At 47.3% G+C, this 27,901-nt stretch overlaps 1 protein-coding gene across 2 annotated transcripts in view; it reads right to left on the bottom strand.

The window, feature by feature from the left end:
* The window catches only part of SMAP2 (small ArfGAP2), a 32,691-nt gene extending 4,796 nt beyond the window's left edge, over nt 1–27,895 (bottom strand). Inside the window, exons 1-7 of one of the 2 annotated variants that reach the window (XM_025212859.1) lie at nt 27,741–27,878; nt 21,876–24,142; nt 6,667–6,800; nt 4,444–4,529; nt 3,393–3,471; nt 2,805–2,891; nt 1,305–1,386 (exon numbers count right to left, since the gene is read on the bottom strand). In XM_025212859.1, coding sequence (XP_025068644.1) covers nt 1,305–1,386; nt 2,805–2,891; nt 3,393–3,471; nt 4,444–4,526 — 331 coding nt within the window. In that variant the 5' untranslated portion in view covers nt 4,527–4,529; nt 6,667–6,800; nt 21,876–24,142; nt 27,741–27,878. Of the gene's footprint in view, nt 1–1,304; nt 1,387–2,804; nt 2,892–3,392; nt 3,472–4,443; nt 4,530–6,666; nt 6,801–21,875; nt 24,143–27,740 lie in introns of both variants that reach the window. The other variant, XM_006031236.2, reaches the window with a different exon arrangement.
* Nucleotides 27,896–27,901: the final 6 nt, after the last annotated feature.

The following is a 27,901-nucleotide window of genomic DNA, read 5'->3' as shown; positions in this document are numbered from 1 at the left end:
CCCCCCCAGCCACTGCCCACCCAGTGTGGGTGGCTGAGTGGGTGGAAAGTAGCTGGGAACCTCCTGCCCTAGCACGTGGCGCTCCAGCTCCCAGGTGACTTCCACCCACTCGACCGCCTGCGCTGGGCAGCCGAGTGGGTGTAAGGAAGCTGGGAGCTTCAGCCCTAGCACACAGGGCTCCAGCTCCTGGAAGGCAGCCAGGAGCTTCAGCTGGGTAGCTCCTACCCCAGAGCTGGAGATGGAGCCCCGCACGCTGGGGCAGGAGCTGCTCTGCTGAAGCTCCAGGCTGCTTCCCATCTACACAGCCACCCACACCAGGTGGGTGGAGTGGCTGGGAGGCAGCCAGAAGCTGGAGCCAGAGCCCTACGCGCTGGGGCGGAAGCTGCCCACTCTGCCTGGAGTGGCGCAGCAGGAGCTGCTGCGGGAGGCGAGGAGAGCTAAGCAGCACCTGTGTGGCTGAAGCTGCACCAGAAGTAGCCTTGCTGGAAGTTGTGTGCCCTGGCCCAGACCAGGACTGGCAGATATGGGCTGGAGCACAGTGTGGGCTTCCCTGTGTGGGGCTCAGCCCCATGCGGAGCGCCATGGGCTGGATCCAACCAACTGGTGGGCACCCCCTGCAAGCCAGATCCAATCAGCTGGCAAGCTGCAATTTTGTTCACTCCTTATCTACAAATGATCTCAGGAGAGGATCCCAAATGCCCAAGAGAGAGACAATAAGGACTCAGTACAGCCTGCCACTTGGCATGGAGTCTTTTGCCTTCACCCCACACTGATAAAATGAGAACTAGCATCTGCCAGACTATGATTGAGCAGCCAGACTGCATTATGTAGATTTAATAAAAGTCTCTAAGATTCATTATGATAACGCAGGGCTCGGCCTAACTATGATGGGCAAGAGCTCTCAGAGAATACACTAGCCTACAGTAGCAGTCATCTCCCTAGAGGCATGCACCTCAGCAGGCCTGCAAATATGACCCCAGGCATGTGTATCAAAACACTTATGAGAGATCACCATTAAGAGTGACCTTCCCTGCATCATTAGTGTCAGACCCTCCAGTTAGATCATCTCTGGCTTTGCATTAGAAAAACCTTCAAACAAGTGTGCACCACAAGCCGTCACCCTTGCTTCTGGAGGCACATGTTTGTCCTACTTATCTCAAAAGGATTGTTAAAAGAGAAGTTAGAGGGCATTTGAGACGCTGGAGGGGCAGCCTCCAGGCCACAGAGTATTATACTGAGAATCTCTCTAAAAGATTCAGCACTTTCCAAGGGGGCTATAAAATGCTCTTTAAGGGTTCCCTTACCAAGTCCCAACAAGTCCACTACAGGTTCAGTTGATTTCGGGGGACTTTTCCTGGCTTGTTGCGTTTCTTCTTTCTTTTGAGGCTTAAATCAAAACAAGACAAGACAGTCAGACATCAAAAGCCTTTCACTGATTCAAAACTTGCTTTTACTCGGTTAAAGTAATGGAGACCAAATTCAGAAAAGCCTTGTTTAACACTGTATTGATTCAATTCAAACTGAGCGGGCTCTCAAACCCTGGTCAGCCAACCTCTATAAGGACCGAAGCCACAAGCCCAAAACCGGATACCCAAAGAGGAATGTCAGGGGCGTGACTTTAACCACTGCCAACTCAACAGACTTTCCTAGGATTGCTGGATCAGCCCCATATAGCTTATATAGAACTAGCCATGTAAAGGGAACGTCACACATTTGCGCCTTCCGCTATGAAGCATGGCAGAGGCTGAATTTCAAGGTATTCATGCTCTCACATGAGGCACCTTTAAGTGACCCTCAGCAAGGTAGTAGATCAGTCCCATTATAGAAGAAGGGATCAGACTGCAAAGGCTTCCAGGTCTCAGAGCACAACCTTGCTCTTCCTCTCTTGCAGCTGATCCAGTCAAGCTTCACATCACAAGAAACTCCACTTACAGCCCTGCATGTTTTACAAGCATCATCCAGCTTCATTTGAAAAGCCAGCCCTCAGCTGTAGTTCTGTAACTAGGTATTCGGGCACTTAATCAGCTGCAGATGATTTGACAGATGTATCAGGTCAGTTAGAAGTAAAAATAGATGCAAGTTCATTTTTTCCGCAGAGACAGCTCTCCCTCAGCTGGACTGGTCCACAATCCCCTTTGTGGGATTAAAACCCAGTTTAGGTTTTATCATCAACATAAGCTGTGGCTGGTGTATCCTGAACACAGTCCAGGATTCAAGCAGTTGCTTAGATTGGCGTGGCGTGGCGGGGCAGAAAGAAAAGGTCTTTATTCCTGAAGAAATAGTGCAGACATGGCTATACCCAATTAGTCTGTTCATGCCTTCTCTTTAATTGAAGGGAAATGGAAACTATCACTCTTGAAGATAAGAGATGTACTGTGCTGGGCAAGCCATTTGGAAATTAAGTCTAACAAAAAACGACGTTTCTTGTTGCCCACTTATAATTTACCTTCACAGGGCTTCAACTGTAGGGATAAGCCCTGCTGCTAGATTGGAAAGGGAAGAGGAGCCAGTTAACAATCCAGGTTCAGGAGACAGGGATGGTAGAAGACATTCAGAATTTCCAAAATTTGGGGGGAAAAAAAAAAAGTTTCTCCTTTCCTTAACCACTAGATCCTGACCACTGTTGTAGATGAGAAACAGGACCACAAATCATCAAGCCAGTGATTTAGTTGAGGCATCAATTTCTCCTTGATCAGAGCCCAGGAAAGTCTCGATCTGTATTGTATTACCCCTACCCTGCTTAAAGAAACCCGCCTTTCCAAATCAGTCCTTCACAACAGACTCACGACAATGTTTGTTTTTACCATTTTCACTTTCTCAAAGATTATGGGCTCCAGTTTCTTCTCTGATGCTGGCTCGCCACTCCTCTTCCATTTGTCATCCTTTTCTTTCTGTATCAAGGCAGACAGAAGGGGAAGTTGCAGTTGACAGCATTGGGAAAAAAGTTGAAATAAAAAAAATAGAAGTTCTAGTTTTCCACGCAGTTTTCACGCCACTTTTTCATGCTGACAGATAAGAACATCTCGTTTGCCTTGTAAACATCATTTCCCCATTTGCAAACAAACAGGTTTCCCTAGTGCCTTGCATGAGAGATTACAATCAGTTTTCAGCACGTTCACACAATAGTTTTACACCCATAATAAAAACAGGCAACAAATAAATGACCTAGATACACTCTCCCTTTGGAAAAGGGTGTATGATCCCACTACAACACTTCTAAGAAATCCATATTTTCAGCAGTGTCACTATTAAGTAAAACGTTAAAACTGTTAAGCAAATAAATACTAGTCCTGTATGGCTGCCAACTGATAGAGTTATCAGCTCAGAATCGAACAAGAAAAGATGCATCTTCAAAGCTTCTTTTATGCAAGCGAAGGTATTTAGACACTAACCCTGAAAATGCCGATATCGATACTTCGGTCCATGTATTTCTTCTTTTCATATTTATCCCGAATGAAGCCCTCCACAGCTCTGCAAGAGGCTTGTTAAGGAGGAATCGTTCAAGAGTGGAAGCTGTACGAGTACGCAAAGTCAAACAGCCCTAGAAAAGCACCTTGCAACCACAAAACAATGCTATTTCAAGAAAGCTATTTCAGCAGTAGCTCTTATTCATTCCTTTAAGGCAACATCAACATTAAGACAGGCTCCTGTAGTAAGTGGCTGGGATTCCTAGAGCTGGTTTAAGATTAAAACAAGTGAACCATTTTTTTTGCTTTATTTTATAGGCAGCCGCAGCCCGGTAAGCTAGTCTGATGAACGTCACACACAATACAAAGAGGAGGTAGGTCAGGCTAGAAAGCAAGGTCATACCATTCGTTAAGCAGGATGATACAGTAACTATTATCGAATTATATTACCTAAGTATTTGTCTTACTATCATTTAGTAGCATACTTCTGCCAAGGCAACGTTTAACGTCATTACACAAGACAGCAGTCATTTCAACGCAAGGCACCCAAGCTTCCTTTTACATTACTAGCTTGTCATTGGACAGCCATCCTTTTTCTCATTAGCTTAATCATCACTAGACTCCTGCTGTACCCTTCTGTAATTAAAAAAGTATTTAGCCTTATTTTTAAGACGGCACACATCACACTTTCAGCTCCCACTAGCTTCTGTAGGGTCCGTTTGACAGTCGGCCTTTCAATTTACTACAGAACCGACAATGTGTTTCATGCCAGGACTTACAGTTGTAGCCATTTGGCTTTACCTAGTTCTCACACTCCATGGCTTAGGAGTGATCCTTTTGAGAGCTCTCTCATGGAGAGCTGTAACGTAACAAATCTGAAGCACTGAACAGAGGGCGCCCGGCTGGGAAGCCTCTCTCATGGCTGACACACACGCACACGAAGATTAGGGCAGCAGCCCTCTTTGCTGCTAAGCCTTCTACACAAGATTAAAAGTCTCTATTATCCTCCAGTAGCAAGGTACAAAAAAAAGGATGCTGATCTGTCTGAGGTCGCCTGAAGTTCTCTGGCAGGTAGGCTTCATACAGACGGTTTGCCTTTCCGTTCCCCATCTCCTGCATGCACTGCAATTCAAAAGAGAGAGTTCAAGCCATTTGTTTTAAGACACAAGAGTTTGAGCCACATTCATTTCTTAGGTTAGAGGCAGCACACACAGGTTTCAAAAACTTGCCTGCACTCTTGTGTCTAGCTTAATATTCCCCTGGGATGCCAGCAATTGCTTAAGTTGAGGGAGGAGAAAGAGGAAACTGAGGCATGGGTTTATGATCAGCTAGAGGACCCCCATGTGTTTGAAGCTTTTTTTTTGGCACAAGAGGAGCATAGGGGGGCATTTCTATGCTTACCAAAATTTCAGACTAGTATTTAGAGGGAAAGTGCTACTGAATCATCCCATACATCTGACCACAGTGATTTTATTCTTACGCTATTCTTTTTACTCAAGAGATTCAACATTTTTCTTGGCAGCCTATCTAACTCAAACCCCAGTGAATTATTGCCCTTAGTTAGGGTCTGCCCTGCAGTTTTCCTTCTCTCACTTCCATCCCACTTGCTCTATAGTTCTGTTTCAGGGCACGAGTACCCACCCCTCCCTCGGCAGATGTCTGCATACATGGGTTTCTCCGCTTCAGGTTCTCATTTTCCACGGTTTGTACAGAGATCTTCATCTCTGCAGCTCAACAGCCTTGCCAAGTTTCAAAATAATCCTCAAGAAACTAATTAGGGAAGAAGCTGAAACGTCTGAGAACGATCTGATGTCAGAGCATGTATATAGAAGCATGTACCAGAGGGAGAAATCTGGCCAAATGCAAGTAAGTGCACCTGTTATTCCTCTGTAGACCCAGGATATTACAGGCCAGTGGGTTTAACATCTGTTCCTGGTGTACTGGTAGAAACAATAATTAAAGGAATAAAATAAAAATAAAAAGAATAAAGTTGTTTAGTACTTGGGTGAACAAGATTTGCTGGGGAGAGAAGTCAGCATGGCTTTTTTAAGGAAGGTCATGCCTCACCAACCTATTCAATTTTCCAAATGCAAAGAAGTAACCAATGGGGTCCACAGGGTCTGCATTGGGCCTAATGCAATTTAGCTTACTCATAAGTGACCTGGGAACAGGGGAGGAAAGAGAGAGAGAGCCAAGTGTGCCAAAGTTATGTTAAGGGGGGGACGGTGGTAAGGACCATGGCAGACTGAGAACCTACAAAAGGATCTTGTGGAAAAAAAAGAGCAAATGGCCAAAGTGGCAGATGAAATTCCAATGTTGCTAAGTAAAAGCAGTGCACATGGGAAAAAGCTACCCAAAATATCCGTACGCAATGATGGGTTCTACATAAACTTGTACCACACAGGAAGCATCTTGGAGTCATTGAGGATGGTTCATTAAAAATATCAGCTCAGTGGCAAATATATGTTAGGAATTAAGAAGGAAATTGGAAATAAAACAAGTCCCTTTATAAAACTATGGTGTGTCCACACCTCAAACACTGTGTGCAGTTCTGGTCCCCAGACCTCAAAAAAAGGTGAAAGAAGAACTAGAAAGTCTACAAAAGAGAAAAAAAACTAGTCAAGGATGATCAGGAGCATGGAGGGTCTTCCATCCAAGGATAGACTAAATAGGCTAGGACTTTTCAAGCCTAGAAGACAGACACTTGAACAGGAACACGATAGAGGATATGAAAATATTAAAGTGATGCAGAGAAAGTAAATAGGGATTTTAATGCCTCCTACTTCTAGTATTTTGAGACTGCAAAATGAAACTGTTAGGTAGTTAGTTTAAAACTAACAAGAGGAAGGTTATTTTCAAACAGTGTTAATTAACTGTGGGGGGGAAGGGAGGGGGAATTCATTGCCACAAGATGTTGCAGGGGCTGTCTGACTTGGTTCAAAAAAAGGGAAGAAGTGAGCAGATGCTTGGACGAGACAGTCTGAACATAGTCGCTAGAGGGGAAGGCTCTGAATTGGAGTTTCCTAAAAAAAACCCCACAACTCTAAATGCTGGGAGCTTCCACTATCCTGTTCCAGGTTCTGGACACGGCCTGTTCAGCCTTCCTCTTGGCATCTACCTTCTGCTGCTCCATGGGATGGGATACTAGGCTAGAGGCACCTGTAGTCTGATCCAATAAATGACAGTTCCTTTGGCTTACTGACCCCCGTTTCGCCAGCACAGCAGTTGTGGTTGCATCCCACCCCAGCTCCATTTTTACCTGTATCTGTTCTTGTGTCCATTGGTCGAGATTCACAGACTTGACCCTGGAAATGTGAACTCCTAGGTTGCGATGGATCCCAGCGCAGCGGATACAAATGAACACTCCGATATTCCAGGATGCCCATCGTGGCCCTATAAAAGAGACAAAGATGGTACCATAGACTCTGACAACGCTCAGCCTGCAACTACCCTGAGCCAACTCTTATGGGAGAAACTTGGGATTGACCATTTTGTATTTCCAACTCAAATGGAGGTTGGGATTACAAACACCGGCAGGTTTTGTAAAAAAAGAGATCGAACTCTTAAGAGTAGGCAACAAGGGTTGTGTTCATTCCCACCTCCAGTTTGGGCTATTGGCATATAAAGGCAGAAGCCAAACACACGTGAAAGGGTAGCAACCCCATGGCACTGAAATGGGTGCCTTTTACCTTCCCCTCTCCCCACCCCCTGAATGATACAGGGGCAATCAGTGTGCAGTCAGCACATCTTACCCGGCCAGACCTGTATTGCAATCAAGTTTCAAAGCCTTGATTTAGGGCAGAGGGAGATAGAGTCACTGCTATGGGCAGCGTGCTCTGAAGAACTGGATTTCCATATCAAACTAGGCCAAACGCTGCTGCTTGAGGATGTGCAGCATCTAGTGTTTGATCCACCCGACCCCAAGACAAAGCACGATGTCTGCACCTCACTCTTGAGAAGAGCCATGAAGTTGGCTATACGCAAGATGACCGTGCTGCAAAAGATTACAGAGAAAGGAGGCAGGCAGCAAGGACATTCACAACCCCTCCATATCCCAATAGCCCGATCGATTCATACAGCAAACGGGAACCCTGGCTGGGATCCCGACGGAGGGAAGAGACGTTGGTTTTAGACACTTTTGGATTAGGCACCATTAGCATGCAGCTTTTGACAGACAGGAGAGCTCCAAGGTGCTGAAGGAGGGAGGCCATGCTGGGACACAAATGGGGGAGAGATTTACATGGCTAACGTCACTCATCGTACACACAGCTCTTGCCGAAGGAAACGGATGCATTGCCAAGTGAGACCACTCCGGAGACTGCTCCTCGGAGCCACCAGGTGGCGCTCGCACGTTGTTCTCAAACGGACTCGGAATTAGCACCCCAAAATTAGCACAACTCGACTAACCGCGTTCGATCTAGGCCAGGTTGGAACAACTTTGGCAATGTTCTTACCTTGCTGAGCATCAGGCTTGTTTCTGGAGAGCTGGCTCTTTTCTCAAGAGGTCCAAGCTCTGAACATTTAGCCTGGCTGGGCCTTTATGTAGCTGGTTTGCAAACTGCAATGGCATGCAAACAAGCATAAGTAGCACAATACCAAGCCTAAGTGGTCCTCTTTTTGGCCTCTGAACTGTGCTACAGTAGGTTGAAGGATTAAGTAAATACAAGCACACTGAATTATGCCTGCTGAGAGAGAGAGAGGCTGTAGGGAGATAATAAATAGAGAGAGAAGCTGTGCCCTTGCGGTAAGCATCCATTTTGCAGGCAGGTGTGCAAGGTTGGAGGGGTTTGTCATTTAAAACCTGCCCCCCACGTCGGCATGCTGATGTTCCTTAGTCTTTCCTTGGAGGATGGCACTGTCTGCTTGTTTTTCCTCTGTATTTCAAGCAAGGCCATTTGAAAGACAGTCCCAGATGTACACAAGGCGCGTGCATCTACTCAGCAGCAGAAAGTTGTCGCAGGAGAGCTTGCTCGCCACCCGGCATCAGAATGACGGGCACGTTACTCCAGGACGGTTGCTTGCTTAGGAAGCTTGCAAAAGTATTATTCCCCGAGATGCAGAGCTGTTGTGCAAGACAGGGTGGAAGATGCTTTTCTAGGACAGCACTTGACTATATGAATGCTCAGAGGACAGACTTTTGTATTAAAATGCCTCCTTGCTAATCTTCAAATAGCCACAGCCAAATCCCGAACTCGGAGAACCAGGTAGCCTTTAGTTCTTTGAAGCAGTTTCTGTTGGAGTTAAAGGCAGATAAGACAGCGAGGACGCTTTCTTCGACCCTCCACGAGCAAACACCCCTTCCATCAAGTGCCATTTTAAGTTATGCTGTCAGCCAGAATATGCTACCCTGGCATTCGGCTTCAAGCCCGAGGATGCTATACCAGCCTCAGTCTTTTCATTGTAACTTCAACGGGTGGGTTTGTGCGAACGTATCTGGAGCAGCAAGACATGGGGCACCACAATGCCATACCCTTCTTCCCCCAGCTGTCAACCCCTATTAGAAAGGCAGCAATACATTGCAGTACTTCCCACAACAGGCCAATGCTTTCCAAACACACAGTTCCTGCCCTGAAGAGGAGTTTTAGTCGAGCAAACAGTATGCCATTAGGCAAGATATCAATAGGACATCTGTTCAGGGATGGGGTAACCAGCTTCCTTGTCCCTAGTTCAGAAGCCAGGACCTGAAAGCTCAGCAATGGATCCAGAAGCTGACCAGAGAAGGAGGGACTCTGCCCACCATGCAAAGGATGGTCCTTCTCCCCTTTAAGGGCAATTGGGGTTCACAGCTCACAGCATTCCCCTGTTTTCTGGACTTCCTGTAGCTTTGCATATGCACTGCTAACAGCAAAGACATCACAAGTAGTTGGGTTGCATCTGTCAGAGGGCACTGGCTTTTTTTTCTTCACCTGTGCAATGCCTTTGCCGGCATTATGGGGTCTAGTCCAGCTTCAAGGACATCGAGATGGACGTTGAGTCAGCATCGCCACTGCTCTCAGCTTCCTTGCTACCAGAAATAGCCTCCGAGATGGACCGTCTTGGTCAATGCAGCGGAGCATCAGGAATCTTTATTGCATTGTCCCCAACCCAACAATAAGGGGTGCGGAGGTATTCCTTGGTGAAGATAAAGCCTGCTTTCCAGCACCTAGGAGTCCACGAGCATGCCCTACAATCCACCCTCAAAGCTCATGGAGGAAAGGCCACAGTTTCTTGGCAGGAGGCAAGCGATCGGTCTCAAAACAGAAGCAGGGAGGAAAGCAGCTTTCCAAAGTCTGCAGTAAAGCCAGGAAGAACAGAGGAAACCTTGACTTCCAGTTTCCAGTCTTCAAGCAGAGTATCCTTACAGAGGCAGTTGCCTGGATTACTCATTTCCAACAATACCTACAGGGCAGGAGACTTCATGTCCCCAACCCCAACAGATCCTAGAAATCATTTAGGGTTAAAGTTAATGCTAGGTTTAGGCTACATTTTGTGTTTGTAGGATCAAAAGAATTAATGGTGCACCAGACCCGACTTCAGGAGCCATAGTAATTAGCTTGCTAGACAGGCTCGTGTAGTGCTATTTAAAACCACTGCAAGAAAGCTTGCAGAAAAAGATTTTTTTTTTTTTTGCGATTTCTTAGATGGTCTAACAAGAGCGACCATTTCTGAACTAAGAGCTTTAGAGTTTTGCATTTCTTATTTAAAACCATTTACCTTTCTACTCACAATGATAGCAGGGTACTTTCATAGGAAACACCATCTTCAGTGCTCCATGCTTCTCTTGTCATTTTAATATTTCATTTACAAAGGAGGACGAGAAGCTGCAAGGACTGAGTAATAAAGTGACAGGCATCTGCCACCCTGTTCTGGAAATCTGAGCCTGGGGAAAACCCGGCTGTAACATCCACAGCCCTAAGATTTCATTTTGCATTAGCTGAAAATGCTTTCTGCTAATGGATGTTTTCTAAAAATTAATATTTAAGCCATCAAAACCCTGCAAGCTGCCAATGCTGGTTTGGCACCAACAGATGCTATCTTTCAAGCCAACAGAAGGGTTCTCTCTGATCTTCGCCACAATGAAGATGAACCGAGAAGAAAGCGAGGTAAAGAGAAGCACATGAAGTCAAGAGTCCCAAGAGACAAGCTACAAAAATAATAAAAAAATAAAAAATAAAATTAATGGAGGCAAGTAGAAATACCAAACTGTTTGTGTTTTAGATCCCAAACCAATGTTTTGATTGACACGGTGTTAGGAAAAACTGACACTCCAACTGTGGTGACAGTCAGAAGTATGTACATAAAATACTGCACTGTAAATCCCTATTACATCTCTACTGCAATCCTGTGGGAGCGTGCACATTCGGGACCCACAGCTCAACCCTTATTCTTCGTTGCGTCAAGTAGCAGCTGCTCAAGACTTCATGCATTAAGCCAGGGTGATGTTAACTCCTCAAAGAGGAGCAAAATACCATTGCACTCCTTGGGTGCATCTCCATACGTGGGAACGTGCATTTCCCCGGGGACAAGGAGCGGCAGCAGCACATCTTGTACCGCTGCTACCTGTCCCCGGGGAACGCGTGTTCCACGCGCGCTCTGGCAGCACGTCGTGCGTTCTGGTGGCACGTTGCCTCGGGTGGGGTAGGGGAGGCTGGGGCCAGCAACTGTGATGATCCCAGCAGCTTTACCTGGAGTCCAGGAGCTGCAGCTTGGAGTCTGGCTCTGGTCAGCCAGGCTCCAGTTTTGGGCAACGCACGCTGCAGCCACGGGTGCTGTTCTGCTTTTAGGCGTGTTTTTTTTTTAATCCCAGGATCTCCCAGGGTAAAAAAACCCCAACACCTCCACGCTGCAAAGTAGCAGCACGGGGCAACGTCTGCATGTGCAACCTACACCCCTGCAGACCGCACATCTGCACTCGTCTGGACACACTCCTTAAGGGTAAATAAATGTGTTAAGACAAATGGCACACTGGAGGACCTGTCTACCTAGAGGGTAGTGATGCGCTGACACAGGCGAGGGTCAAGGCAGTGGAAAGAGAGGAACTATATAAATAAAGCATTAATGATGGGCAGAACACAAGTACCAGCCTGTCAATGGCAACATGAGGGAGGCTTAAAAAACTTGCACAGCTGAAGCCACGCAGCAAGCTACTATACTGCCATGGTCCACTTGAGTTTCACAGGCCTTCTCAACTAATGAGGAGCATGGAAGGATGCAGAGGACTTCTTTAGGACTGCTCTGGTGTTAGCAAAATGCAGACTGCCTGTTCAGAACAGGCAACCCTGAGCCAGAGGCTAGGTATTTGAATCAGCAAAACATCAGCCCCCCACACCCTTCCTCACTGATCCTGCAGCTGCAGCAGTAGCTGTTCTTTAAAATGCTATCAAAGTGCTGCGAGCATTTCTAATTCCTGCGCCTGCCCAGCCCTGCAGACCTCGGGGACCAAGTTTAGCCTACTAATGTAAATGTGAGCAAGCCCCAGTACTTCCTTGTGCAATTTTTAGTGCAGTTTTTTCCTTTTACAGAATCATGGGATCTGAAAAAAAGAGGAAGTTACTCATCTGAAAGTCTAACCCAGAACATCTTGCACCATGTTATTTCCACTCTTTAGTCAAGCTTCATAGTCTGTATTTCAAGTATGCTGCTTCCTGCACTCAGTTAGGTATACCAAAATCCCCACTACGTGAGCAGGCACAGGCAACACTGCAGGAAGGATTCAGGACCTAAAAAATCTAAAGTTTCTGGAAAATGATACAAGGAAAATTGAGGCTAAAACTATGCTGAAATTCAGAGTTACAGCCAGAGGGGAACAAGGCAAGCAGAGGATTTGATGAATTATGAAGAGAGGCAAGAGGTACTCAACCTTGTGAAGGAACACTATATTTTGGTGGCAAGACACAGCTTTTAAAGCTGGAGAGAAGAGCAGCATCCTACCCCTAAGGGGGTTGGTTAGCGCAGCTTGCAGAACTGATGCACGGTGCTGCCTTCTCTTGCAGCCCTTATCACACCAGCCATGCACGGAGTAGCTGGGTGGACGAGGGGCTGGAGGCTTAGGCCCTACATCTGTGCAACCCTTGGCCTCCCAGAAGCAGTTTGACTTACCACAAAACCCTTTTGCTCTGTAATCGTGAGATAAATGCCCGATTCAAATGACTGAAAAAACAAAACAGGAAGAAAAGCAGCTCTCGTGTATAATTAAAGCAGACCATAAAACAGTCAAAAAACCCAACCCTTTACAACTCTAAGAACAGCTCCATCCAGGTTGGCAGAATCACAGCCATCTGGCAGCTTCAAAGCCTTCAAGAGCTAAACAAAGAAAGTTGGCTGCACCGATTACTTGTATTAGGCAAGCAAGCCTGATGCCATCAGAGGTGGATTTAGTGTTCGCAAAAGCAAGGGGCCCAAGCACTGCTACATCTGCCTCTAATCGCATCTCAGCGAAGACACATCTTCTCTACACCCCGGCCAGAGAGGGTGACAACACGGTGTTATGTTGAGCCGAACGCACACCGAGAGCCCAGGAGACCTGGCTCCATCCTTTTCTCCTTGGTGCAGCATCTCCAGAAACGTTCTTGACCTGGGGATATGTCCTTACAAAAGAACAGGGAGCTCAAAGGCATGTCTCCAGTTTATTTAGTTACCCAATTAGTGCCAGCATGGATGGAAAAAGACAGTTGCTGAGAAGGACCTAAAGAAGCTAAAGTTTACCAAATCAGAACAGATTTGAAACCTTAACCCATAAGAAGGGAACATGAAGCTTGTAGTCTCTAGAACAGGGGTCGGCAACGCGTGCCAGATTGTGGTGCATGAAGGCATTTAGACTGGCACATGTGCTTCAGGAAGGGAAGGGGCTAGGGCTGGGGCTGCACTGCCACAATCAGGATCAGACCCCTGTGGCTCCTCCGCTTTCCGCCCCAAGGCACACGTGCACCCGCTAGCAATGAGCCAGGCCGGGCTCTGCAGACCTCAGTGTAGCAGCTTGCAGCCCCCAGGCTCCCTGCTGCGGCTGGCCCAAGCTCTGGGAAGGCCCCTGCTGCCTGCCACGGACCCTGGGCTACTCACAGCAGGCAGCGGGCAGGCTGCAAGCCCCTGCACTGAGGTCTGCAGAGCCCTGGCCCAGCTCATGGCTGGCAGCAGGTGCACGTGCACCTCTGGGCGGACAGCGGGGAAGGGACCAGGGCTGTGCTGCCACAACAAGGATCAGGCCTCTCATGGCTTCCCCGCCGTCCACCCCTGGCATGCCAACATCTTCCAAGGTGAGGCCGGGGGGTTGGTGGCACTCCATCCAAAAACACTGCCGACCCCTGTTCTGGAACTATTCAGTGTCTCTTGTCTCCAGCAAAATACCATGCTGCAAGCTAATGGTTTTACCTGTTTAAGGATTTAGTATCTCAGTTTCAAGCGTCCTCAGTCTCTTCAGTAAAAGTAGATTAACTAGGAACAAGAACCGCCTGCATTTAGAAGCCATCTGGATAAAAATACGAAAATTCACGTATATCCTCAGCTGGTTAAGTCTCATTCTACTGCTTTATCATTTGCTACAGAGGGCAAACTGCATGCGGAGGGAATTTCCTTTAAAAAAAAAAAAATCCCCAGGAGGATTCACTCCCCACCATCCATTCAGCACTTGCATAAGGAGCTGGAGCCAAAATGCAAAGTTTCCTCTAATGACCCTGCTGAAGGCTTTTATGAATAAGCAGAAATTGGCTCTACAGCCACTGCCTTTTTCTTTCTTTCTTTCTTTCTTTTTGAGAAGGGGGATGGGACTATGGACGCTTTCCTAGGGCAGGAAGGAGAGTGTTTAGCTATTCAATTCCTAATAAAATAATCTCAGTGCAAACAATTGTTCAACTTGCAGGCTCCCTGCCTGTAATTATTCCAGCAAAAGCTCAGCTGGAAAGCGGGCACATTTCCTCTTGGACCGATTAATCAATACCAACATTATTGCATGTGTTGGTGTCCGACATACTGTAAGAACTTCCTTAAGGGGGGGGGGGGGGATGCAGAAGAGGGAACTTTTGCAGGGATGGGGATGGTCCCAGCACGAAGACATCCACATCCCCTAGTACAAAGGGTCACTACTAGCCAGCTGGAGCACTTCCAGTGAACTGAAGCTGAACAGCTCTGTTGTTCAGCCAGCCAACGAGCAAACGTATCCCTAAATCAAGTCCGATGCTGCCCTTTGACTAGGGATGTCTGTTCTGGAAACAGATATTGCTTAAGAGAACTTATTGGAATTCCCTCCCTTCGTAGGAATCAGTGAACTTGGTAAGACATGTTACACAACACAGCTTCCTCTTGGGTCCCACGGGCAGCATGCGTGGTCATGCAAACAGCATTGCACTAATATGGCAGCAGAACATTTCAGCATTTGCCCCACGGACCTTGAAGTCTGTTAGCGATCTATGAGGATAGTCATATTCTCCATGCTTCATGGCGAGAGATAGTTAGCTACACGCCAAACGCAACTCTCAAAACTCAGCTGTCGACATTAGACCCAACGTGTTGGGAATCCCTAGCCCTTTAGACACAGGGGATGCAAGGCATGTTGTGAACAGCAGTGAGTTCAGGCAACAACGCCCCCTCTGAAAAAATCAAAAATCAAAATCCAGATACCTGGAAATATTCTTAGCAGCAAGCAGGACCCCAGCTGCTCCATCCTCTCTCTTATGAGAGAAGTATGAATTAGCTGTTGCAAGGGGAGGCCAAAGCAGAAGAATCGCAGCTGGCGAGGGGTAAGCCAAGGTTACCTTAGAAGTGTACAAGGAAGCTGGTCAGGACATCTAGAAAGGCAACTTTATGAAGTTGTTTTTAAAAGGAAGGGGAAGAAAAGAAAAGGGAAGCTGAACTTTAGAATTGCAAGATTATCCACAAGATTTAACATAACATATGGAGTCTGTGCCCACCCTTAGCAAGAAGTAATGAGATTTTGATCAACTACCAGAGAAAATTGGCCCAGACGCACAGCATTTGGGAACTCTGCCACCAGCCAACTAAGTGAGGAATGATGACTTTTTATTAGCAGCTTACATTTGAAGAGTGTTGTTCCTGGTGTGGTCCACCCTCACGAGCAAATATGCGGCAGGCACTACTCTGCACATGACTTTGTGCCTAACAAGGTTGAATCTGAAGTCCAAGGCAAGTGCCTATCTTCTCTCTTCTACAATAGCTTAGTTGATATTTTAAGTACAATGAAAGAAAAATAGGAGTCAAATGCATACTTGGTGGAAACCTAGGTTTTGGGGGAGCTACACCAAGGCAGTGTTTGTCCCGTCAATCCCAAAACTAGGGAACAAGCTGACAAGGAAGGGTTTAAAAAGATGCCAGGCAAGCATGTTGCAACCAAACCACATCCTAGGTAATTTTACTTGGCTTTAAGAGTGGAGCTCCAAGACTTGTCTTTCTTTAAGGAAAAGAAGGACCGTGAAGAGCAGAGAGGGGCCGCCTCGCTCTTTAGAGTACTGGGAGATGAAGATGTGTTGCGCAGGACAAGGAGCCCTATGCCAGCCAAGGTTGCAAGGCAGGTGCAGCAGTGGGATTCGTGGGAAAGATCAATTTACCAATATTACTAGTGGCAATGCAAGCTAGAATGGGATAGTCAAGTCTCATGCCTCCAAAGAATACATTATTCACTCTAGAGGTTGGTGAGGGGCTCTTTTCTCACCGTACAGATGGCCATGTGCTCCAGACACTTGAAACATCCACAGGCTGGCTATCCGACTTCATGGACGGGTGCCACCATGATGTTAGAAGATGCTAGCATAGTAGTGATAGCTTCTTTACTCTGGAGAAGCCTGCAACACAGCACCCTTGGACTTGTTTCCAACAGAAGCGATGGTCCTTTTCCAGGAAGCTGCTACCAACTCCAAGAACACAGCGGTACCGATTGGAACAGAGATTCACGCTCCTGTTTTGACTGAGGCAAAAGCCTGAAGTCTGGACTCAATTCTCTTTTCACCGAGGAAAGAAATCTCCCATTTGTGGGGCATTCACAGAAGTTTTGGGCTGGAAGGGACCTTGTGAGATCATTGGGTCCAGCCCCCCTGCTCTGGGCAGGAAAGACAGTTGCGGTCAAATCACCCCAGCAAGGTGCATGCCCAACATATCTACATTTCATTAGGGTCCAATATAATCTTATTTCCAAAACCCGTCATATGCCATGGTGCCAAAGATTTGCTCAGATACAAAACAATGGATTCATTTTGCTGCTATTCCCGCCCCAGAGCATCTGGGCTCAGAGATGCTATTAAATTATTGCTTATTATTAGGATTAACTGGGAGCACTGGCTTACGAAGCAATGGGAAGCTGGAAACTTCGTGCTTCACCAGGAACTGCACAGAGTTAATCGTATGTACCCTACAAAAATGCACGATGCAAACTCAACAGAAGCTGACCGAATCGCAGCGGCTGCTCCTGCAGACGAGTGCTGCTACCAGAACAGGGTGCATCATCACTCGCCCTGTAAAATAAAGCAGGAGTAACCTCTCCATTAAAGCAAGAGTTACATGTTGGGCATTGAGAACAGCCTATAGCGGTACACCTCATTCTGGAGTTCTGGCTCTGGTATGTGCAGGGTGGGGGAAAGGAGATCGCTTGCTAAAGACATACACTCCAGCGTGGTAGTCCTTAGAAAGCCCATACCTGAAGAAAACCACCATATTTTCTTGCATACAACATGCCCCGCAGTAAGACATACACACCTTGCATCCGAAAGGCAGAATAAAGAAAAAAAAGTGATCTTTCCTTGTAGTAAGTAACTGAGCAGGAGCAGCTGGGGAGCTCACGTTTCCTCATATACATAAGGAATACATATTTCCCCATGTATAATGTGCTCTCTCATTTCCAGCAGCTGGTTTTTGGGGGAAAGTATGCAAAAATATGCAAGAACATACAGTAATTTCTTCAAACAAGCATGCTTCTGGCCTTTAAGGAAAACCAGGTCAGACATACCTATCTGGAAGCTGCAACGTTTTTCCAAGTTAAAACAAAAAACCAGCACCAAGTCATGTTTGTGAGTATAAACTGAACAGCTGCTTGAAAGCCACTCTTGTACCATGAGTACCGAGGCATTATTCTGCCACAAACACATGCAAGAACACCTTTCTCCTGGCTTTTTCCTTCTTTATTCATTGCACTCGCTCTCGTTTTATGTACAGTTCAGCTCCCACCTCCTCTCTCCTCTGGACAGCGGAGATGCCAAGCAATAGTTCCAGTTTCTTAAAGACAATTGCAAATACAGCCAGAAAGTTCCCTCCTCAGGATGCCTGCACACAGCCATGGCCAGTAAGCATCGTTTTGCATAGCCGAGGGCCACTTAAGTATCTAGAGCCAATATTGCTGTTAAGTCACAAAACACACTCCAGTCACTAACAGTGAAAGCTGCAGGGGCCGACAACTAGAAAGGGGGTAGAAATACTAGAAGTCGAGTCTAGAGATGCGTTCCTCTCCAATATGGATGCACCAGAAGAGATTCCCGAGTTTTAGACCTAGAGAAGCTATATATCTGCACCCAGAGAGTGGTGGTGGATGGGTCATTTTTGACCTGGAGGGATGTGGGCAGCGGGGTCCCCCAGGGCTCGGTCCTCAGGCCCGCACCGTTCAACATCTTCATCAGTGACTTGGACGAGGGGGTGAAAAGCACCTTGTTCAAATTCGCGGACGACACTAAGATGTGGGGAGAGGTGGGCATGCTAGAAGAGAGGGACAGGCTACAACTAGATCTGGACAGGTTACAGGGATGGGCAGATGAGAATGGGATAGGTTTCAATACGGATAAGTGCAGGGTGCTGCACCTGGGGAGGAAGAACCAGCAGCATACCTACGGGTTGGGGAACTCCCTTCTCATCAGTGCAGAGGCAGAAAAGGATCTGCGAGTCATTATTGATTCCAAGATGAACATGGGTCGTCAATGTGAGGACGCGATCAGGAAGGCTAACCGCACCTTGTTGTGCATCCACAGATGCATCACGAGCAGGTCCAAGGAGGTGATCCTCCTCCTCTACACGACACTGGTCAGGCTGCAGCTGGAGTACTGCGTCCAGTTCTGGGCGCCGCAATTCAGGAGGGATGTGGCCAGCCTGGAGAGGGTCCAGAGGAGGGCCACTCACATGATCAGGGGGCAGCAGGGCAGGCCCTGTGAGGAGAGGCTAAGGGACCTGAACCTGTTCAGCCTCCACAAGAGAAGGCTGAGAGGGGACTTGGTGGCCATCTATAAACTTATCAGGGGGACCAGTGGGGAACGGGAGAGACCCTGTTCGCCCAAGCACTACCCGGAGTAACTAGGAATAATGGCCCCAAGTTGACTGAGAGAAGATTCAGGCTACACTACTTCACAGTCAGGGCGGCTAGGACCTGGAACCAACTTCCAAGGGAAGTGGTGCTCGCTCCTACCCTGGGGGTCTTCAAAAGGAGGCTAGATAATCACCTTGCCGGGGTCGTTTGACCCCAGCATCCTTGCCTGCCTATGGCAGGGGGTCGGACTTGATGATCTGCTTGGGTCCCTTCCGACCCTACTAACTATGAAACTATATTTAGTGGTGAAGCTGGATCTAGCTCTGCCAGGCATTTCAGATCCTGCATTTCCCTTTATTCTCCAGCTGGAAAGTTTCTTCTCATTAAATATGTTTGCACTTGACATTACATGCTGCTGTCTAGAGCAGCTATCTGCTACCCCTCCAGCCACCCTAGAGAGGTGCAAGTATTTGGAAGTACCCCACTTCCTAGCAAGCATTTTTAAAGCAGCCCACAAGTTCATGGCTGGGATTTCCCATGGGTGGTTGGCAAAATTGAGTAAAATGGTTTTTCCTTCTGCTGTTATCTGACGGGAGCAAGACAAGGCTCTGATGCGGCCAATTCTGAACAGTATCTCGCATGAGACATGCCTCTCCCCTTTCCTTAAACTCAAATCTCTTTGTGGGGTCAAGGGGAGGGAAGAGGGCAGAGCCACATCCACCACTGCCATTAAGTTTTCTTCCTTGTCCAATTGCAAGCATTATCTCCGTTAACTTTCATCACGAAGGCAGTTCCAAGTCTCGCCCACATCACAGGCTTAGGGACAGACCTCACTTGACCTCTCCCTCCTATTTTCCTGACCTCCTTGCTTCTAGCCACCCCCAACCTCTTGCCCCCTCCTTTTCTGGATCAAGAGACTTCTTCCTCTGGCTAGGCACTGAAAGGGCCCAGGAGAAAGCCCCTGATCTCTCGTCTGGTGCCCAGTAACAGAGCTGGAGGAACGACTGGAGACAAGTCCTACTTTCATCGATAGTGATGTTGGAGCAGCACACGAGCAGGTCACTCAACGTGCAGGCACTGCAAGGGGAATAGTACATGCTCAGTACACAGGAGTTAGCTACTAAGCTACCAAACCTTCAAGCATGCACTACAGGGAGATTTTCAGAGACTTAATTTGGCATAATTAAGGACCACTTGGGTGCGGGGGTGCAGTACAGACAGAAAGGAGAACCAGGCTGTCCAGGGTTATTCTGGATACTAGGACCCTGACAAATTTCAAGCCCTTACTGCAATAATATCACACACACACACACATGCTGAAAGAATCACATATGCACACAGACCCTTACCTCTCAAGAAGGAGAAATGTATTTCTCCATCATTCCTGGAAACAGCTTCAGTTAATATACTAGCTCTCTCAAAGTAATCAATCCAGCCTCAGGCAGACCCCATGGCATGCAAGGTTTCAGCCCACATGGTGTAAATTTGGTTCCATTAGACGACCCAGTATTCAACTGCTTATAATGGAAAGGACTGAGAGGCCTTAGACACGCAACCAGGCCTGTCTCCATAAATCAGAGAAGAGAAGATACCAGAGCTCCGAGGACAGATTTTATTTGAGGTCCAATTATGTTCTGTCCTAGATTTCAATGGATGCCCGTAAAGAAATCACTACAGCTGATCAGCCTCTTTCTAGACTGAAGTTTGCTGGGAAGTTATTCTTGGCTCTCTAGCGTTGATAAACTACTTGTATTTTCCCCAAGGTGAATTATCTTTAAAAGAGTGATAAATGTTTGCAAGATAGGCTGGAATGGGATTGTGAAAGGTGTCTGACGTCTCGAGTAATTTATCCGGCAGTTACTATAGTAACCAACCACAATTTTTACTCAAATCACAATGCATAGCTCAGAGGCCAGCTACAGTCATATTCTATAAATTTGGTCCCTTAAGATGTGTTCTGCAATATGGATCGTCACGGCTTTTGACACGTAAAAGGTGGTAGAGCTGTGAGTTAGCTACAGAAGTCGGCGTTAGGCGCATTTTACAGTTTCTAAGCCAGCCTAAGTGATTAGCCCAAGGTCAGCATCTGGCAGCACCGGGATGATAATGCAGATGGATTGTATCTATAGCCTCTGCTTACCACACTACATGCTCTCTCTGCTGGTTTGCAGTCAGCGCATTTATAGAGGCTGTTTCAGGTACTCGGCAACATCATTCCCGAATGCTCCTGCTCTTGCAAACCCTTCCATGCACAAAGCTATTTTCCTCATGCTGACTTTTCCCCTAGCCTTACAAAGTGAAAGTCTTGTTGCAACATTTTAGGTCTGCATCTGGTACCTCCACCTACCATAAACAGCAGCAGCTAGGGCCCAGCTTGTTCCCTCTTCCCATCCTACCAAGAGCTCACTCTCCATTGTTCAGTGATGACTGCTAACTGCTGTGGCACCTATTCTAAAATAGCTCTTGCTTCCGGTAGGGCAATCTACAATAGAGAAGGGTAAAGCTTAAAAAGACAGAGGTTTCTTCATTTAAGTCCTCACTGCTGTGGCTAAGGCATTAAACTGATTTCATACTGTTCGGTGCTCAGCTGGCCAGGCAAACTAGGCAATTGTGTGTTGTTTTAACCTTTGCCATGCAGGAAACTGATATCTCTCTCCCCTTCCGGTTTAACCCTGTAGCTTCTGACAACTGCTGACAACACAGAAGAGTGAGGCATACATGCACTAGGCTATGTCAGTAATTTTAAGCTGATGTTTCAAAAATTAAGTAGTAGGATCAAGCCATGGAGAATTAAAAGGAGTACCAATGTAAGCCCCCCCCGTCCCGCCTCCCCTTTCCCCCACCCACCAGGCCACACTTCCTCTTTTCGCTTTGCAGATGTTATACTTAAAAGCAGCTTCAGTTGAATTCTTGCATGACATTAAAGACAGCAATGTATCGCAGGACTTCCAAAACCCCCGCTGAACTCATGGCAGGCAGCAGGAAGCGCATCTGCTATTCAATTCTCTGTAAAGAGCTGCTGACGTCAGCCTCGAACACAAGAGGCAACTCAGCAGGCCTTTGCTGTGCCTCATCATACAGGCACGTAGCATCCAAGAGGCTGTTCACGGGAACCAGAGCCGAATTCATTCTTCATCCCATGAAGCCGTTACTGGGAGCTAGTTAATAGGAGGACTCTACACACTGCTACTGTGTGAGAAAGGGAGTTTAGCTGTTATTCCAGCATGGAAAAAAACAAAAAAGAAATCAAGAAAGCCTACCTGCTGGTTAAGTCAGAGGTACTAACAAGACCAAGGATGCTGGTGTCAATAAGGCAGGCAAGCTGGTAGTCAGACAAGCTTAGGCGGAGTCAGAGTGGCAAGGAACAGAGTAAGAGGAAACCGGCTCTCATCTTCACCTAAAGGAAAAAGGTGACTGCTGGCTTCCCTCCTTTGTGTCACTAAAAACTATCCCCTTGCCCTTCTGGTTCCACCCAGACTGTTTTACCATCTTGCTTTTTCACCTTCCTACTAGGGCACTTCTCAACCACCCCTGGTCTAGTTTTCACCAGGGTCTTCCCATCTCCTTCTACAGTGAAGCATACAGTTTCTATAACTAATTGTAGAGTTGTGTGCAGTTATTTTGTCCTGCATCAAAACCTATTCTAGGGGAATCTTCCTAGGGAAGTGACCTGCAACTTGTTTGCTATGTTCCAGCTTTGGCAGCGCGGTATATATGCAATGGCTCACTGTTTTCTCCTTCCGGTCCTCATGTACTGGCACATTTGGATTGCAAATGCTGCAGGGTATGCTTAAAAACCACACTTTTTTTCCTGAAACACACTGCTACAGTAAAACTATTAGCAAGTTTGGGGAGGGGAGCAGGGAGGGGAATAGTAGCGAGCTCGATACAGACATGTGCCCAAATAGCACGGCCACCAATGCAAGGAGATAAATCTGACGCACAGGATTCCAAAAATTAAATTCAGGTTCAAGTGACAGAAGGACAAACACAGCATCTTTCAGAATAGGCACTGCAAGGGAAGTGCAGCTTCTAGCTGCTAGTAAGAGGGCTCCTTATTTGTGTAGTGCATTGACTCAGTTACTTACAGATGCTTAAAACATGTGCTAACCCTCCCAAGAGAGAAGTGAGAACGACTGTACCAAGAGCAAGCAAATACCCAGAATGGAGAACTGAGACCTGCTCTGGAAACAATCTATGTTATGTTAGAAAGGAACAATAATGCAAAGGTAAGGTTTCGCATCTCGCTGGCAATGAGTTATACAGGAGGGGCAGGATTTCAAATGGAACGGAGGGTAGAGTCCTCACAAGACAAAGGAGAGGGGTACTCAGACAAACCAGGAGGAGGAGGACGATGATGACAGGGGCAACCTTAAGCTGATGAGTGGACACAGCAGAGCTGGAGAAGGGTCATCGCTGGGGAACTCCCCCTGAGAAGGAACCTGCCATTCTGCCATCAGCGATACTGGATCCAAGGAGCCTGTGGGAAAGATGGGACTGGAAGAATAGAGGGGAGGAATTTGGGAGAGGGAAGAGAGTCAAATACAACATCTACACGTCGTCAAAAGTTCAGAGCCAGAAACACACCAAAGCCCCCACGTTAATCCAATGGTAGTTTAGTACAAGGCATTTACCAAAGTGCCACTGTTGGCAAGCAGCTCACAGAGGGAGTAGTTCAAAAAGCAGTTCAGCTCGGTATTGTTATCCAAACTTCAAGACATCCCTCCTGATATCACATCACAATTTTATCATGACCCTGACAGTTTACCTGTAGTCCAAGTTTGTGTAGCTTTTGTATCGGTTATCTCTGCTGCAGAGTGTCAAGTCCGCTCGTGATAACCATACTATACAACTCTGTTAAAGCAAAACCATGTCCCTAGAAGGCCCTCAGCTTGAATAGAAGTAGTCTCTTTCTATGGAAGCATCCCGGCAGCCTAGTAAGGAGACAGGCAGCTTTCGAGTAAGACTCCTTCCTTGACACAACAGCAGATCATAGCTCATTTGGGACAATATAAGCACTACCACGTTGCTTTGAGCATAGCCAGATTATGGATACGTTGCCTTCCAGCCCCCAACAACCATGAATCCTCAGAAACAGGGTGTTTTTAAATGGCTGACTTATACCTGCAAAGCACTTACTGTACGAGATGCCATTCTGGCCAGAGGAGAACAGCTCCATAACCCCCAAATTGGTGGGCTGCGAAAAGCAAAGTAGAGCCAACGCTTAATGATTTGCATTATACTTGCAGTACGCCACCGTACTACTGTGGTCTCATATCACTGTTGTAAGCATGAGATCAGAGCCTACATGTTACCTGAAGCCAATAATACGCACGGCACTTTTGATCCCCAAGGGCCGCTGGCAGAAGGGGGGCGTACTTTATTATAACTCCAAGGCATTTTATTCTTTTCCCACCTGCCTCGACTGAAGTAACTGTGAGTAAACAGAGCAATCTTCTTCTGGACAGCAAGTCATACTTAGTTGTGCATCTTCTTCCTTCCTGCATCAGAGCTCTTGCTCAACTTCCTGCAAAATAAATAACTTAGAACTACTACGGATCATGCTTATTAGCTCAAGATGGTTTTTGCTGCTAGAACTGCTCCCCCAGTTTCATCAGACTGTCCCTCTAGTATCAGGGACTTGAACACTGGGAATCACGCAGACCTCCTTGCTTAGTCTTAAGGAAACTAAACAGCAGCCTTTGAAAAGCACATCTGCTATCAGACTTAGATTAAGCTAGGAAAGCCCTGTGCTCTCATCCCCTGCAGACTTCAGCTATTGCAAGAAGGCACAAGGGAGGTGCTTATAATTGCTCCAGCAGCTCTTTGGCAGAGGGCTCTAGAGAACAGCTATTCCCAGAGAGCTTAACTTATCTGAATGAGACAGCGTGGGGTGAAGGAAGGGGACCTAAACTATGCTGAATGGTTCTCACCAACTTAAATTGGCAAGTCATTTATTCCACACTCAGTGGCTGGAGACTAGTGCAGCTGGCAGGCTGGACTCTTTGCAAGGATACGATGGTGAACAAGGCCTTCGAGTCACTGCCGTCATACCACACAGACCTGCCCTAAGAAGGGTTAGGCAACGAGGAAGAAGTTGTAGCTACAATAGCATTCCTATTACTGTGGTCAGAAGCAGCCAGACAGCTGACATTCCTCCCGCACACGCAGAAGAGGCCATTATACACATCTCTTGGGTAGTTTCCTTTTAGTGAATACAGTGAAGGAAGATGTGGCTGGACACCAGCTGACCCTAACAGGTACGGTGACGTCACTCAGCTCTTCCCCGCAAGCTCAACTGTTGAGCTGTCAAACCCTCTACATAGTAACGGAGTGAGGTCATCAGGAACAGCACGCAGAAATGGAAGTGTGGGTGGCATCCGAGCAGTCCCCAGCCGTGTGTCACACTAGCTTTCAAAAGACACTACAACCTAGAGCAGCATGAGATTGCAAGAAGCTAGTAAAGGGAGATAAAAAGCAAAGAGCTAAGAAGTCAACCTGTGCAGTGTTGGAGAGATCTGCTATGGTTATCTGGCTAGAAATGGGTCCTGCTCTCCTTCACCTCCATGCCTTGACCATCTTCCATCCTGGCTTCCAGCTCCACATGTAATGCAGTTTTACACAGAAACCCTTAAAAGTAAGCCAGCTGATGAGGAAATAAAAGAGCATAAAATGCTCCTGAGGGCCATTTTCAACGTACAGGCAGTGACTACCTAGTCTAATGAGGATGCTGAATGATTGCTCTTTTGCAAAAAAGTGTGTCATTTCCAGCTGGAATTGCTCGAGTTACAGAACAGTGCCTCAGACACAGAAATATGGCTGCCAGGAACTAGACCATCTCTTGCTGCCCCAGAGCCTCATGTTCTGAGCAAAAGCTTTCTAAGCGCATCAAAATGCCAGGGTGCAAGATGCTCCATGTACCAGCACACCTTATTCATGTAACAGAAGTAGGCTTGCATGTCATTAGCAGCAGGAAATCACTGGTTGTACATCAGACCAGTTAACTCTTTAACACCAAGATTGTTTCAAGGAGAAAACTCCTTAAAAAGGGACTGAAGTGGCAGATGGTTTTTCATTTGCTGAAGTCTCCTTGGGGAGATTTAGGGGCACGTATCCATAAAGAAGTTCTTTACGCTGCACAAGTGTTAGAGGCCTATTTTCAATGCCAACACAGTGGAAGTTTGCAACTGCCTTCAGAGGAACTAGATCTTCGGCTAGTTTCTGCAAGAAGAGCCCAGGTCTTAATGGCTGCAACTGGAAAGACAGAGCATTCCATGCCTCAAAGCCACAATAACTGCACTTAAAAAGATGTTAATGGAAACGTAACCTACCTGATCTCGTAAGCAAATTAGTACTGACTACTTGTGGTCAGCAATGTACGCAGAGAGACCCAACAGTCACAAAGCGCGTTTGTGAGGAACTGCAGGAACTCCATCCGTAGCTTCCCCAGAGCCGAAGCGCTCTCTCGTTAGATTTGAGAGCAAATCTCCTGCAGAAATAACCTACCATTCAGTCCCACAGAACAGTGGCCCACTCTTCATGACTAATTTCTTTAGTTTTAGAACCAGGGTATTCTTAGGTCACATGACTGATTATTCAGTGTTACAAGCCATTTGCCATTTTTGGTAATAATCCTCAGCTGTGGAATTGCCATTTCCTGCATATTAATACATACTGGAATTGCCGCATTCCAGATATTTATAAAGCAGGATAAGGAGTCACACTGAATCCACGCTTCGCCGGATGACTCCTCCGATGGGATTCCTCGTGTATAGCGATGTGGACAAATTAACAGCTTATATTGCTCAAAACGGGTTTTTACAAGAGAGGAGTATAGCCATAGCGTGCGGTCGTTACTTGAGAGCCAACACGTACATCCAAGAATTAGCGCTCAAGTCGCCACGTTCAGTGAAAGACCCAACCGCCACGATGCTAAAAAACACGTGCGGGTCACAGAGACACACGGCACGGTTTGGCATCCTTTGACGCAACGTTTTCAGCATGACTACACAGGGAGCATTTAAGAAGTTCAAGACCCGACTTCGGCCCAAAAGTGAACGCATTTAAGAAGCTAAAGATCCAACTTCAGCCCAAAATCCTACCCCGCCACTCGTTCCATCCAGGTCTCCAAGCGCTCTTCAGAGACACCTCGCACAACGCAATGAGTACAACAAACCTCCCAATAAATTAATTACAAAGAATCACGGAACGCTATATGCCAGCGGTTGCCAAACGGCACTCCTTGGACCACATCTGTATTGCGTAATCCCACTTTTCAGTTAAAAAACCCCCCGTGGATAAGGAAGTAGGGTGGGTTCACAAGAGCTAGCAGAAATCCTCTGACATTGAACACAATAATCTGCAGCGATTTCAATGTCAAAACCAGCAGAGAGGATCCTATTGGGGGGGGGCGGAAAAAGTCTTGTCCTTTGACAGCTCTAAGCCTCCTTTCAAGACCTTTGCTACGATCAGGCTCCTAAAACATAACCCAATGCCCACGCTACACCTCCGGTGAAAGGTTTTACTCCGCTAAGCGTAGGCCCTTCGCCGAGTCGCACAGCACCGGCTTCTGAAGCCCTTGCCCCCCCACTTTTTTTTTTTTTTTTTAGGATGGTTTGATGCTAAAAAGAGGATTTTCAGCAAAGTCCCACGCCGGGCTGATGTGCAAAGCCCTCTTCCTTCAGGCTTCATCAGGAGGTCTCATGGGTGCGGAGAGAGGATTTTTAGCCTATTTTTCTGCTCAAAACAGGAGGGATTGAAGCCGCTTCGCGACAAGCAGAAACAGCACGAGAAGGCGTCAAAACCGCCCGCCAACGACCGAGTATTTTGTTAGCCCGGGGGCCGCTCGAGCCCCGCGTTTCTCCCCCCTGGGGCAGGGCAGCGCGGCGCGGCGTTCCTCCCCCCCACGCGGGCTGCGGGAACAGACGAACTTGGAAAAAAATGGATTTTTCTCTAAAAGGAGAAAAACGTGGGAAAGAACCGGCGGGTTTCCCCTCACGGGTGGGAAGGGGCTGGCAGAGGGGGGTCCTGGCCCCGCCAAAAAGCCCCCCGGGGCCGCCCCCGCACACGCAGGGGGGTCCCTGCCGCGCCCCACGGGCCGGGCGCGGACACGCGTGGGCCGGTACCTTTGGCCTGGCAGTCGGCGCAGTACTTGTTCTCGTCCTCGCCCAGCAGGCTGCCCAGCACGGCCTGGTAGCGCTCCACGTCGCGCACCGACTTGCCCGTCATGGCCCGGCCGCGCTCGCGCATGGACGCCCCGGCACTGCCCGGCACGGCACGGCACAGG

The sequence above is a fragment of the Alligator sinensis genome, unplaced genomic scaffold (genome assembly GCF_000455745.1).
Source record: "Alligator sinensis unplaced genomic scaffold, ASM45574v1 scaffold994_1, whole genome shotgun sequence".
Taxonomy (NCBI): Eukaryota; Metazoa; Chordata; order Crocodylia; family Alligatoridae; genus Alligator; species Alligator sinensis.
The sequence above is the reverse complement of the archived record's forward strand: the minus strand, read 5'-3'. Positions and strand labels throughout refer to the sequence as shown.